The 14,974-nt window shown below is 31.5% G+C and overlaps 1 protein-coding gene across 1 annotated transcript in view; it reads right to left on the reverse strand.

Annotated features, from left to right (window-relative positions):
* Window positions 1–14,974, reverse strand: part of mtd (TLD domain-containing protein mustard) — an 837,104-nt gene that overhangs the window by 483,196 nt on the left and 338,934 nt on the right. Inside the window, exon 4 of the mRNA XM_075380551.1 lies at window positions 11,099–11,205. Coding sequence (XP_075236666.1) covers window positions 11,099–11,205 — 107 coding nt within the window. The remainder of the gene's footprint in view (window positions 1–11,098; window positions 11,206–14,974) is intronic.

Here is a 14,974-nt window from a genome sequence, read left to right on the forward strand (position 1 = left end):
ATCACAATTTGTTTAAATACTACTCACTGTTGTCAGTTAATTGTGGTAATGTGTTAAATAACCTTTCGCTGATCAATCGTGTTTGCAGTATTACGTCGAATTCTTATCGTAAAAATTTCAGAAAACTGTTAAGAAGTGTAATTTTGTATTCATTTTAGAGTGCATAAAAATCAAGTCTGTTTAAAAAAGTGAAATTCTGTTTAGTTTTGTTTTGAAAAATGCCGCGTATCTTCACTAATGCCGAATATGCCGACGTGATTTTCATCTACGGATTTTGCAATGGAAGTACTGCGGCAGCGGTTACGGAATATCGAATAGGTATCCTGGTCCGTGTTGTACCAAATCGTAAAGTATTTATTAGAATTTTTAATAATCTTCTTGTGAATGGTACACTTCCTAGCGCTCATATTTCATCTGAACGACAAGCAAATCATGCTGATGAAGGTGAAAACATTCAGCAGATGATTCAACGCAGTCCGGCGACGAGCACACGATTAATTGCAACACGGCTCAATATTTCACAAAGTAGGGTATGGAAGACATTAAATAATAATGGATAGCATCCTTTTCATATTCAGAAAGTGCAACATCTCCAGTCTGGTGATTACGCCAGCCGGCTGCAATTTTGTCAATGGGTTAATAGGAATCAACATTTAATTCCATTTATACGATTTTCGTATACACACGGAATGCGCATCGGTGGTCTGAAGAAAACCCACATGCTACAGCGGAAAAAAATTTCCAGCAACGATTTTCAGTGAATGTTTGGTGTGGTATCATAGATGACCAATTAATTGGTCCTTTCATACTACAACATCGTGTCACAGGGAGAAATTATCTGGAATTTTTAGATAATGAATTTATTATATTGCTGGAAAATGTCCCCTTAGCAAAACGAATTGAAATGTATTACCAACTTGATGGAGCTCCTACACATTTCACATTTCTATTTTTGTAATATTTTCTTCTAAGTTTTCGTCGGTTTTGTTGTTAATAAAAGTCGACATGTTTAAAATTTTATTTCTTTTTTGTTGACATTATTTATATCACTCTTCTTATAATTAAATTCTCTACAATTTATGTTTAAAAAATGTATGATTTATTGCCAATTTAACAACGATAATGTACGTCAAACGTAAAAAAAAATGTGTTTTTGACCCTATTTTTGGCGTTTTACACGAGATATCTTAGAAACTAAGAGAGATACAGTTCTGGGACCTATTTTTTTCGATTTCCCAACTAAAAAATCATAAGAAACAATTGAATTTGCTTCTTAATTGACCTTCCCAGAATTTCAGAAAGCCTTAATTTACAGGGTGAAATCTTTCACCCTGTATAACTCGCTAACGAAGCGTTTTCGGTTCTATGTTTATATGAACTGTTTTCTTATTTTTAGCCTCTAGAATGAATTGTCAAAGTATTGCCCTATCCTCCTGAATCATCCTGTATATGTACCACACAATCGATATGCAATAATAAATAATGTTTAGGGGTTCCATATAATATGAAAAAATAGAAAAATTTGTTACAAAACTATTACCGGCTTGTTTTCATTTATATGTAATGGATGTCACGTTTACAGAAATAATACAATTATTATGATTATTCGTTGTTTAATAAATGAAATCGGGCCGGTAAGTTTTATATATATTTTTTCTATCTTTGGCTTATTAGTATTTTAGATTTATTAAATAATTTAATAATTTTTTTTTTTTAAATTGCCTGATGCGAATGTAAGTTGTCCGGATAGTTGAATATCTGGAAAATCGACGTTCCACTATATGGCATTATTCTATACTACAGTAAAATCTTTATAAATATAAAGAATGAAAGATATTAATTTATCAGTATAGTCCCTTCAATTCAAACAGTAATGTTTACGGAATTGTAAAAGCAATAGAAATGCAATCGATAATGTTTGATGATGGGTGAATACTGGCCGCATTTTAGCTGAGTAGCCTTCAAAGATTGGTCCACGCATTCATGTAATCCATTATCGGTAATGAGTAAGTGTGCTACTCCATGAATAATTTACAAACAATAAATAATACGAAATTATAATAACTTAAATTTATGAAAATACTAAATAAGTAACAATTCAAAAAGCGTTAACGGAAATTATTAGAGCATATATTTTTTGAACTCGTTAAATGCAAATGTAGAAATTTCAGAAAATTTATTTATAATTATTAAAAATAATGAACACAATTATTACTAAAATTTCATCCTCGTAATTATATTTGTATCATTAAAAAGGAATTTTTAAAATGTAATTTCCAATAAACTATTTGAAAATTCTTTTAATTCGTTAGGTAATTTATAAAAAAAATAAAAATATACGCGTAAAAATCCAATTTATGTAGAAGTAAACATTATGCTGAGTGAAGTAAAAATAATGTAACGGGTGATTCAAAAAGGATTTCACAACTTTAAAAGCATTTACAAAACTTTCAGTTGAGATCTCATATCATAACAGAACACATCTAGTTTTGACTCATTTAGTACATTGGTAACAAATTCGGCCATCAGCGCTGTCATCAGTGTTGTTAAAAATGGATACACTTACTGGAGCGGAACGTGCACGCTATTTGTTTTGGTTTTACGATTTATAGCTAGAAATTGCCGTTCAACGCAAGGGAGCCTCCTAGTAGGCTCAATTTACTTTTGGCAGAAAACCTTAATTGACACAGATTGTTCTGTTAAACATACAAAATCACCAGGGCGCCCACGCATCCCTAAAACTGCTGTGAAACAACACGGAGAAAGATTTACACATAGTCCGACTCCGAAGAAATCAACTCGACGTGAGAGTGGCATTCCACAAACCACTGTTTGGAACATATTACGTAAAAAATTGCACTTGGAGCCATACAAACAAATCGTGGTTCAAGAAATTAAAGAGGACAAAATAGTTGCTCGGTTGCAGTTATGTGTAGAAATGGATAGAAATTCAGAAGAGACAATGTAATTTTTAGTGATAAGTCAACGTTTCACATCAATGGCAAGGTGAACACCTATAACTGCCAAATATGGGGTAATCCTCATGAATGTTTGCAGCACATTCATGATGGCTCTAAGGTCAATATTTTTTAGTCCTAAGCAAATAAAGACAGTACGGCATGTTTATCTTCTAGGAGAGACCGTAAACGATATCGTTTATCTGGACGTGCTTCAATATATTTTAATTCCTAGGTTAGACGATGATGAAGACGACAGATGCCGTTACTATCAGCAAGACAAGACATCACCCCACTACCGCCTACAAGTACGAAATTTTCTTGATACTCGATTCCCAGGTCGATGGATCGGTCATGAATTTCCAATTGCGTGGCCACCTCGCTCCCCAGATTTGACCCCGGTAATATTTTCTTGTGGTGTTTCATTAAAGATCGGGTTTATGTACCACCTTTGCCCGCTGATCTTGTTGAGCTAAGGTTTCGAATTAACGCCATAGCTGCAGATGAAACGTCCGACTTGCTGGATACAGAGTACAATGAAATCGACTTCAGGTGGGATGTAAATCCTACTGAAGTCGATTTATGTTTCATCTCAAACGGAAACAAGATCAACTAAAGTGAATGTTAAATGATAAACTTTGTGTTTTTCAATTAAATGAGACCTCAACTGAATCTTAAAGTTATCTCAATAAATTTTTATACGCTTTTAAACTTGTAAAGTCCTTTTTGAATCACCCGGTATTATGTGGATGTTTTATCCGTTCAGGTCATCTAAGGGCCACGTATAGGAATTCTTATTTAGATTTTATACTTATCACCCTTCTTCGAGATCTTACATCCTTCTAAGACTTCAATCTAACTCTCACTGCTTTCCTTTTCTTCCCTGTGTAACACACTCTTCTTCATTTTTTACCATTCTAAAAGCTTTCATCAACTTGATCGGTCGGTCCATAATGACCGACCGATGATTTTACTTTGATCAGCAGCAAATTTCTTTTGCTATACGTATAGTGAAGAACGAACCTCGAGAACAGGGTTAGGTTATGCTTCCTTAACAAATAACTTGTACGTTTCAATTCTTTTATAGTACTAAATCGATGTATCGAAATAAACTATAAAAGTTCAATCAAAAACACACTGTAGGCCCTGCACATTAATTACAGAGAATTGTAAAGAAGTATATAGTATCTTATACGTAGAAACTACTGAACACAAACCGGTTAAAGAAAAAATTTTACTTATTGCAATAAAATTCCGTCCATGAAATTAAAATATAATAAAATAATTGCTGTAACATAAAGTATTTTGTTTATTTAAATCTTCTAATCTTACATAAAAATCTGATGTGGACACCACATGGTTTCCTTGTACGCCTATTAAATTACATATACACTTTTTTTTTTTTTAAATGAAAAATAAATAAAATTTTATTTCATTAATAATTTCTAATTTTTTTTTTTTTATTGTTATTATTGAATTATTATTTACTGTAAAGATTTTTTTTATAATCAGAGGTTAATAATTAATTTCTAATAAATCAATGTATTTAAATTTAAAGAAAAAGTTATCAAACAAGGGAGATGAAGTCGGATTCGAACCGATATGCCTTCCCCTTGTAAGATCCAAATATTTCATTAATTAAAACTTTATTTGGCTATAACTCTGGAACCAATGAAAATAAGTACCACTTATGATATATCGTTGAAAAGCTCTCAATGAGGACTTATTACTGCAGTTAAGAAAAAGTCCAAAATCCAGATTGTTTTGGATTTTGGTCCACTCGATTGGAATCAAAAGGGAAGGTTTTAATATCAAAAGGGAATGGAAGGGAAGGTGTAAATGTTACAACAGTCCTAAATGTTATAACAGTCCTAAATCCAAAATTTCAACATCCTACTGTTAATCGTTTTTGAGTTATACGAGATATACGTACAGACGTCACGCCGAAACTAGTAAAAATGGATTCAGGGATGGTCTAAATGGATATTACCGTTGAAATCTATAAACTGAAATTTTTCGCAATCATAATTTACAAGGAATTAAAAGTGAATAATAAATCAAAAAAATAAAAAAAATAAAAAAATTAAAAAAAACAATTTTGTTAAGCCAAAACCGAGAATTAATTATATATTTAACGTATTTAATTTAAGTTGAAATTTTTTTTTTACTTCATGACAGCTTTAACAACAAATAAGATAAGCATAAACGGATTTAGTTACAATTATTTTAAGGGAGTAAAGGCTAAGAGCGGTGTTACATGAGGATAACAGATGGTGGCAAGAATCTTGTCAGATAAGAGTTAAAATCTAATTACCAATTTTAACCCTAGCTATAAAATCTCATCTAACTTAAAACACCTGGGGAAAAATAAGTAAAGATGTTTTTAATTTAATAGAGGGTTTATCGTGCATTACGAAGTAGTTTATGTTATTCTGTAAACATATTTTTTACAATCTTTTTCGTCATCAGCCAGTAAAAAGATGTAAAAAACATGGGTGCAGGTAAAATAAAATAATTATTATATGAAAATAAAGTGTAATTCAATTTTTTCTAAAGTAAATTACATTAATACGCATCAATAACGGGAAAATAGCCGTGTATTTTTAATTATAAAATGCGTGATGTAATCAAAATTACATTAATGAGAAGGTATCATATGTTAATCATATTAGCTCCGGAAAAATTGTGACCGACAGCTACAAGATTAATTTTACTGGGTGAGCAAAATGTTATACAAATCATATGGATATAAGAACGTAATACCGGTGGGGGATCCCTTTAAGGGTTTCCCACTAGAGAGGCGAGGAGTCAAGACCGGAGTCCCGGTGGGGAGTTCCCTTCTGGGAACTCCTCATTTGAGGCATGGCATGCAAAAAGACAGAGTCCCGACTGCCTGGCCGGGCCTTGCGTTCTTCCGAGGTACTTTGAGGCGAAGGCAACCTCCGGAGTCGAGTTTATGCTTAATTGCGTGCCCGGCTCCGATGGGGCGGGGAAACTACACATATAAAAAATTCATGGAAAAAACATACATGGAAACCAGTATATGAAAAGAACTTTGTTAAATTTCAAATAAAAAATTTGACCAGTTCTCTTCTGGAACCAATAAATCGCGCACCAAACTTAGATTTTTACCACGTAGTATTAACTCGCTCTTGGACTACGTGTGTGAGATTCATGGTACGGAACCTTTCAGTCGAATTTTGAAACATTTCCGCTTATCCAATCGCTCAGAAATTTTGTATACAGTTTTGCTCCCGATGACAAAAACATTTTAGAAAAATTTTCAAGTCGTTAAGATCTCCCTAAGTTGCTAAGTGAAAAAAAGTCCCTTGAACTTATGCAACCTCGTTTATATATATATATTTTTTTTTTAATGAAAGAATTATCCATGTTTGTGATATTGTCGTTCCAAATGAATAAATTCAACGAAAGTATTTTTTTTTGAGGGAAAATTCAAATTTCATATAATCGTTCAAACCTGTGCGCTAGCGCAGCTTTAAAATATAAACTTACAAAGACAAAAAAGTAGAAAATAAAAAATGTCAAAAAAGTTTTAAAACACCACTCTTAAATTAAAGGCACTAAAAGGTAAAAAATCATTTTAGGATGGTATCTCAGAATGCATTTGACAAAAAGGTTTGGAGGTGATATGTAAAATTATGTGAACGTCATAGCTTCAAATTTCTAATTTGAAGCGATGACTTTGCTAGCGTAATGAATGCCTAAAGAGCATGCTTTGAACCGTGATGAATGTCCTAAATAGTGGGGTTGTACTCCACTCTTCAGTCCACTCATCAGGCATACGAAAAAATTGGCAAAAACATCAAATTTTTAAATTGAATCTATGACTTTCACTTTTTTTTTAATCACACCAGGGCAACCGGTAACCGCCTAAAAGACGTTGCTTCGGTTGACCTGATGTAAAGCGGAGATAAATAGCCACCACCCTTCAGCATCGTCAACCCATTGGACCTTCCCGCCGATATTCCAATTGGTTCATTGAAGCGACACGATCTCCGCTTCTGGATGCCGTAGAGCCCCTCCCCAGTTGGGCTACCCTTCCCAACCCTATATCTAGTCGGGGTCCAAATATGCTTCCCTTGTATATCCCCCGACAATCGCGCGCCCGCTCCACAAACCTCGAGGGTCCTTGAATTTTTACATAATCTTACATATCATCACCAAAGCTTGTTGTCAAATCCATTCTGAGATACTATCCTAAAATTATTTTTTACTTTTTAGTACGTATAATTTAAGAGTGGTGTTTTAAATATATTTTTTTATTTTCTACTTTTTAGTGAATTTAATATAAGAGTGGATTTTAAAAAGGTTTTTACATACTTTTTATTTTTGAATGAAACTAGTGGAAAACAAGAGGGATTCTTTGCAATCCAGTATCGGTTGTTCTGGCTGATTATATAGCCACATGGTTGGCACCATGACTCGTTTCTAAAGAAAGCTATTATTTGATATCCGAATAGTGCCGCGAAAAAAATTTTAAACAATTTGCAACAATCGAATCTTTTACAGTAATCTGATTCTAACAATACCCGTATGACATTTCATTCAATAAATTGGTGTACTGTCAGTGACTTACTTGTTAATTTTCAGCCAGTTTCAATACTTAGTGAGCGAAAAAGCAAGTACTTTACTGTGTTCGGTGATTTTTTTGTGTGAGGATATGTCGGATCAAAGAATTTGTCTGAACATTTTGCGATAAAAACCGAATTAAGAACAGCAAAGCGTTTCAAATGTTAAAAAAGACCTTTGGTGATGATGCCACGTCACAACTACGAGTTTATTACTGTTTGTTCCAGGCTACGTCGGTCTACCCACCAGGTTGGTCTAGTGGTGAACGAGTCTTCCCAAATCAGCTGATTTGGAAGCCGAGAGTTCCGGCGTTCAAGTCCTAGTAAAGCCAGTTATTTTTACACGGATTTGAATACTAGATCGTGGATACCGGTGTTCTTTGGTGGTTGGGTTTCAATTAACCACACATCTCAGGAATGGTCGAACTGAGAATGTACAAGACTACAGTTCATTTACACTCGTACATATATATCATCGTCATTCATCCTCTGAAGTATTATATCTAAACGGTAGTTACCGGAGGCTAAACAGGAAAAAGAGAGAGGCTACGTCGGTCAAGTTATGCAATTCATCGCTGGTATTTTCTTGTTTTTTTTTTTTTTTTTTAATCTCAGACGGAATTTAAATATAAAACGTATATCGCATTTTGCACGAATAAAATCGTCAACTGTTTATTATGTCTACACTTGAATAGTTTATCAATGTACCACACCCTCGTGACTAAATATAGATCGTAGCATTTAAAAAGTCAGGACTGCACTATGTACTTTAAAAATAAATTATTCTAATACTATTAATAAAAAAAAAAGAAGGGTGAACTGGTGAATTTTTGTTGGCATACATTTCAGCAAATAGAATTTAATCAGGTAAAGTTATGCTACGTTTAAAACAACTAAGAAAGCTTTTACGAAGCTTTCTTTGTGATATACTAATTGTTAAATCATTATAGCGAACATTTTTAAACGTAAATGTTATTTTAAACTACTTTTATAAGCAGTTTTTCAAACTTTAAAAAAGTTAAGTTTTTTAAACGTTTAATTTATTAAAAATTCTGTTTTTTAATTAATTTAATTTTTATCAATACAAAGTTAAAAAAATCTGACGTCGAGACCACATAAGTTCCTTGTACACCTATTACGTTACATATACACATTTAAAAAAAATGAAAAATACGTAAAAGTTTATTTCATTAATTAGTTAATAATAACTAATAAATAACTCAATTTCATTGAGTTATTATTTATAATAATTTTTTTTTTTTACAATCAGAGATTAATAACTATTAATAAATCAATATATTTAAATTACAAAAAAAGGTAAACAAAAAAAAAAGGAGATGAAGTCGGATTCAAACCGATGTACCTTCCCTTTGCAAGAATCAAATATTTCATTAATTAAAATTTTATTTGAGACTATAACTCTGGAATCAATGAAAATAAATACTACTATGATATGTCGTTGAAAATCTCTCAATGAGGGCTTATTATTACAATTAAGAAAAAGCCCAATACCCAAAGTTTTTGTCCTAAATCCAAAGTTTCGACATCATATTTAACGGCTAATCGTTTTTAAGTTATGCGGAATACATACGTATGCACGCACAGACGTCACACCGAAACTAGTTAAAATGGATATTTCTGTTGAAATCATAAAACTGAAATTTTTCGTGGAGGTAAAAAAAAAACGTATAACAGTTGTTTTTATATGGATCTGAATGCTATACTATGGATGTAGAGAAGGAAATATCACACACACACACACACACACACACACGCACACATACACACACACAGTGTAAATAGATTAAGTATAACAAATATGATTAGTAAAGTTTTCTCTAAATCTAACAACTCCTTTAATAAAGGCAAAAAAAAAAAAACGTTTCTACGTTTTAGGTTCGGGTTCTGTAATTAAAATAAAAAATGAATTTAAATAACCCGGAGGTCCCGGGTTTGAATCCCGGTCATGTATGGCATTTTCACACACGCTACAAATCATTCATCTCATCCTCTGAAGCAATACTTAACGGTGGACACGGGAGGTTAAAAAAAAATTGTAATCATTTCTTGATAGCTCTATAAATGAAGTATAAAATTTCAAAATTTAAAAAAATATTTAAACCGAAGGGAAATAGAGAAAAAAAAACATATTTCATTTGTACTAGACGAGGTCTCTGAGACAAACACACATGATTTCTTTTACATTAACATGAGAGATGAGATATCATCTGTGTACAGAATTATAAGACGTCTAGAAGAGTATTTTTGCTAGCTTAGCTTGTTCTTATGGAGCACAGCATGAAGGAGTGATGATTAAAAGAGGGGGATTGATTTTTTGAAAAAAAAACTATTTTCAATTTTTTATATATGCATTCATCGTAGGTAACAAATTTGATTTAATAAACTTTTCGATAAAATGTTTCTGAAGAAAATCAAAACTAGTTTTTCACTACATCCCATCATTTTTAGAACGAATTTTGAAAAAAAAAATGATCAATGCCCCATATATATAGACAATATTTGAGCCAAATTTGAAGAAAATCAGTTCCGTCAATATAAGGGCAAAAGCAGTGTGATACACAAACATACATTTTATTGGTCTACATAAACTATTTGAACCCTAAAACCCGATAGATTTCCATAAAAAAATTCCTTTGGATTTGCAAAAAACCCTACCACATTTTTGATATGATCACCATATATTTTCCCTTTGGTTTAGCTATTGTCGTTATATTAATAAAATAATAAATTAAAAAATCAGATATACAATAACCCGCTGGATTAGTCTAGTGATTAAATTTGTCATCGATTAATCAGCTAATTTTCGATATCGAGAGTGCTAAGGTTCGATTTCTTAAACAGGCAGTTGTTTTTATATAGATTTTAATGCTACACCGTGAATACCGTTGTTTTTTATACGTTGGGTTTCAATTAACCAACTCACCGGTCTAGTGATGAACGCGTCTTCCCAAATCAACTGATTTGGAAGTCGAGAAATCCGGCGTTCAAGTCCTAGTAAAGTCAATTATTTTTACAAGGATCAAGGATTTGATTACTAGATCGTGGATCCGGTGTTCTTTGGTGGTTGGGTTTCTATTAACGACACATCTCAGAAATGGTCGACCCGAGACTGTACAAGACTAAACTTCATTTACACTTGTACATACCATCCTCTCTGAAGTAATATCTGAACGGTAATTACCGGAGGCTAAACAGGAAAAAAGAAAGGGTTTCAATTAATTACACGTTTCAGGAGTGGTCTGTTCCAGACTACACGTTTACCGGTACATTTATTCTTATTTTACACAACATCTACAGCTACATCAGGCCTGGCAAGGCAGTATTAATGATTCCATTTTTCTACACGATCGCGCGCGCGAACACACACACATATCCAACTGCGGCAGTAGCTGGAAAACTGGTTGGAGAAAACAAAGTTAAAAAAATTACGTATTTTTATCTTCGTCATACACATGTTTAAATTTTGTAGTTTTGACAAATAAATAAAATACGATGGTAAAAATAGAATACATAAATTTAATAAGCACTTACCTTTTGATAACCTGTCAACACTCTCAAATCTTCCTTCCACTTTACTTCTGAGCGAATCAAGATCAAACGGTGTACTAAACCCATGATCAACACTTCTACTTTTACTCCTGGAAAATAAATATGAAAAAATATATTAAAAAAATTATCTGAAAGACATGGAACAATTTAATTTCAGCTTATTTTACGTTCAACTAAAAACATCGTCTCAACAGCGGTTTGACATGCACATATTCAAATCAATTTGTTCTCAAAATATTAATCATATAAATTCAGTCACCTGATCATAAAAAATATAATAATGGTAATTATCAAATTTAAAAGATTAAAACACAAAGGATTAACGGAAACCGCAAAATATTAGACTCCGATTCGCATTTGTGATATGTAACGTACAAGAATACCAATAAAATATTTCCCCGAGAATAATACATCTTTTACAGAAAAGCCCTGTTATCTCCATATCGAACTATAATTTTTATGAGAGGAGAGTTTTTACAATTGAGAGGAGAGTGGAAGAAGTGTTAGGAGAAGACCAATTTGGTTTCAGGAAAAGTATAGGGACAAGGGAAGTAATTTTAAAGCTAAGATTAATAGTAGAAGGAAAATTTAATAAAAACAAATCAACATACTTGGCATTTATAGACCTAGAAAAGGCATTCGATAACGTAAACTGGAATAAATTTCAGTATATTAAAAATAATGGGTTGAAAATACATAAATAGAAGAACAATTGCTAATATTTACAGGAACCAAACAGCAACAGTAATGATTGAAGAACATAAAGAAGCCGTAATAAGAAAGGAAGTCCTACAAGGATGTTCCCTATCCCGGTTACTTTTTTAATCTTTACATATAACTAGCAGTTAATGATGTTAAAGAACAATTTAGATCCGGAGTAGCAGTACAAGGTGAAAAGATAATGATGCTACGATTTGCTGATGATATAGTAATTCTAGCTGAGAGTAAAAAGGATTTAGAAGGGACAATGAACGGCATGGATGAAGTCCTACGCAAGAACTACCGCATGAAAATAAACAAGAACAAAACGAAAGTAATGAAATGTAATAGAAATAACAAACTGGACCGCTGAATGTAAAAATAGGAAGAGAAAAGATTATGGAGGAAGACGAATTTTGTTATTGGGAAGTAGAATTACTAAAGATGGACGAAGGAGGAGTGTTATAAAATGCCAAATAGTACAGGCAAAACAAGCCTTTAATCAGAAATATAATTTGTTTACACCAAAAATTAATTTAAACGTCAAGAAAATATTTTTGAAAGTATATGTTTGGAGCGTAGCTTTATATGGAAGTGAAACTTGGACGATCGGAGTTCCTGAGAAGAAAAGATTAGAAGCTTTTGAAATGTGGTGCTACAGGAGAATGTTAAAAATCAGGCGGGTGAATAAAGTGACAAATGAAGAGGTGTTGCGGTAAATCGATGAAGAAAGAACCATTTGGAAAAATATAATTAAAAAAAGAGACAGACTTATAGGACACATATTAAGGCATCCTGGAATAGTCGCTTTAATATTAGAGGGACAAGTAGAAGGAAAAATTGAGCAGGCAGGCAACTTTTGGAATATGTAAAACAAATTGTTAGGGATGTAGGATGTAGGATGTATAGGTCGAAATGTAACGACAAGCACTAGATAGGGAATCTTGGAGAGCTGTATCAAACCAGTCAAATGACTGAAGACAAAAAAAAAATGTATGCTTACATTTGCTTTATTTAGACTAAATTCTGTGTATGGCTGCGAGTTGCGATTACGTAACATAAGTTATATTTAGAAAAATTCAGACCGGTGTTCTTTGGTGGTTGGGTTTCAATTAACCACACATCTCAGGAATGGTCGAACTGAGAATGTACAAGACTACACTTCATTTACACTCATACATATCATCCTTATTCATCCTCTGAAGAATTATCTAAACGGTAGTTACCGGAGGCTAAACAGGAAAAAGAGTGGGTTAACCGTCTTCAGATAATAAATCAGATATAAAAGTTACAAAAAAAAAAAAAAAAAAAAAAAAAATGCTCATAAACGTTACGCTTAGTTAGTTTTAATTAAAAAATTATATCAAATTATATTTTTCATTCATATAAATGGAGAAAGGAATTAAAAGAAAAAAAAAGCTGGCTTAGTATTGCACGACTTTGTTGGTCAAAAGTCATTGCAATTCACTCATTAAAATTCTTATATTTATTTTCGTAATAACGTTTAAATGTAAATATAAAAAAAAAAAAAAATTTTTTAATTTTAGGACCCCTGTATTTTATTGATTATAATGATTACAAAAATCAGATTTAAGAATGAAAATTTTCAAATTTCATACAAAAAAGTTTTGATTTTGGGGTTTCCTAGCACTTTCGGGGCAAATTACTAAAAATTGTTTTATAAAAAAGTTATAATTATAAAAAAAAAAAAATATTCAAAAAATAATTATTAAAAATTATAGAAAATTTTTAATTGTTATTATTTTTTGTTGTTTAGATATTGTTCAAGAAGAAGAAGAAGAAGAAGAATAAAAAACTATCAGGGATACCAACATAACTTCTCAAAATTTCCCTGCTATCTTTATTTGAATTACAGAAATCCTACTAGTCTTTTAATGAAGATTGTACAAAAAAGAATTTTTTTTCTTCAAAAATCAACTCCCTTCCTCTTAAAACTGTTGAAATATATGTTATTTTGCTCTATCTTCTTTTGGTTTAAATAGTTTTCAAAACTTTTTTTGATTGTATAGAAAAATATCAAGAAATGTTTACAATTCTTTTTAAATTATAAACCCCGGACCTAAAATTGAGAAAAGATTTTTGAATATTATTAATTTTAGTCTTTATTGAAGAGGAATTTAATAAACTTTATCTGAGCTAATTTAATCTTAACCTATAAATAAATAATTTTAGAGGGAAATTTTATTCCCCGACTCAAAAAAATCTATAACTGTTTTTTTTGCCTCTCTTTTTTTTATATTTTTCTTTATCACTTAGAGGTCTATTAAAATTAACTTTGGTACCTATATAAATATACAGTCTGAGAACGTCAATTATGATTAACTAGTATATAATTTTAATTACGCAGTGTTCAACATGAAATTATAATCAGTATAATTATCCTCATTTATAAGTACACTGTACATACAAGTATATTAAAAGTAAAATGAGCTTAACCAGAGAATAAATGATTATTTATTATCCAGTTAATTTTATCACCTAAATATTATCATCTAATTGATGATAGGTTTAGTAAAATATTACTCGTTTTAAATAAATTTTTTTTAAAACCTTAATAATTCAGAGCAATCGGTTCAGATTAAATAGGTTATAGGGCAATCACCAATTTATTTTATCGCAAACATATAATATAATCAGATATTTTTTTACTTTTATAAAGAAATAAATACCGATCTCCGTGGCAATGTAGTAGCGTCTAAGTCTTTCATCCGGGTGTACCAGGTTCCAGTTCCGGTAAGGTATGATGGCATCTTTGATACGTTACAAAATTTTTATATCGTAATTCCCATGCACAAGCGTGTTTATGTTGAATAAATCATCGAAAAAAAAATTTTTAGTTTATACTTCATAATATATGTAACTATCAATAAAAGTCTACATTTTTGTTAAAATTGCAGACCCCGGGCCTAATATACAGAAACGTTTTTTTTTTTAAATCTTTACGTTATTTTAGTCTTTATTAAAGGGAGTATTAGATTTACAGAAAACTTTATTTATATGAATATTTTTTAGAAAAATATTTCTTATATTTATTCGTAACCTCTAAAAAAAATACAAGGTGTTTCTGAAATTGTGAGCTTGCTATACTTTTTCGGATTCTACTTGTAAAACTAAACAAAAAATATCCTCATAAAAGAT

Source organism: Lycorma delicatula, chromosome 12 (assembly GCF_047948215.1).
Source record: "Lycorma delicatula isolate Av1 chromosome 12, ASM4794821v1, whole genome shotgun sequence".
Lineage (NCBI taxonomy): Eukaryota > Metazoa > Arthropoda > Insecta > Hemiptera > Fulgoridae > Lycorma > Lycorma delicatula.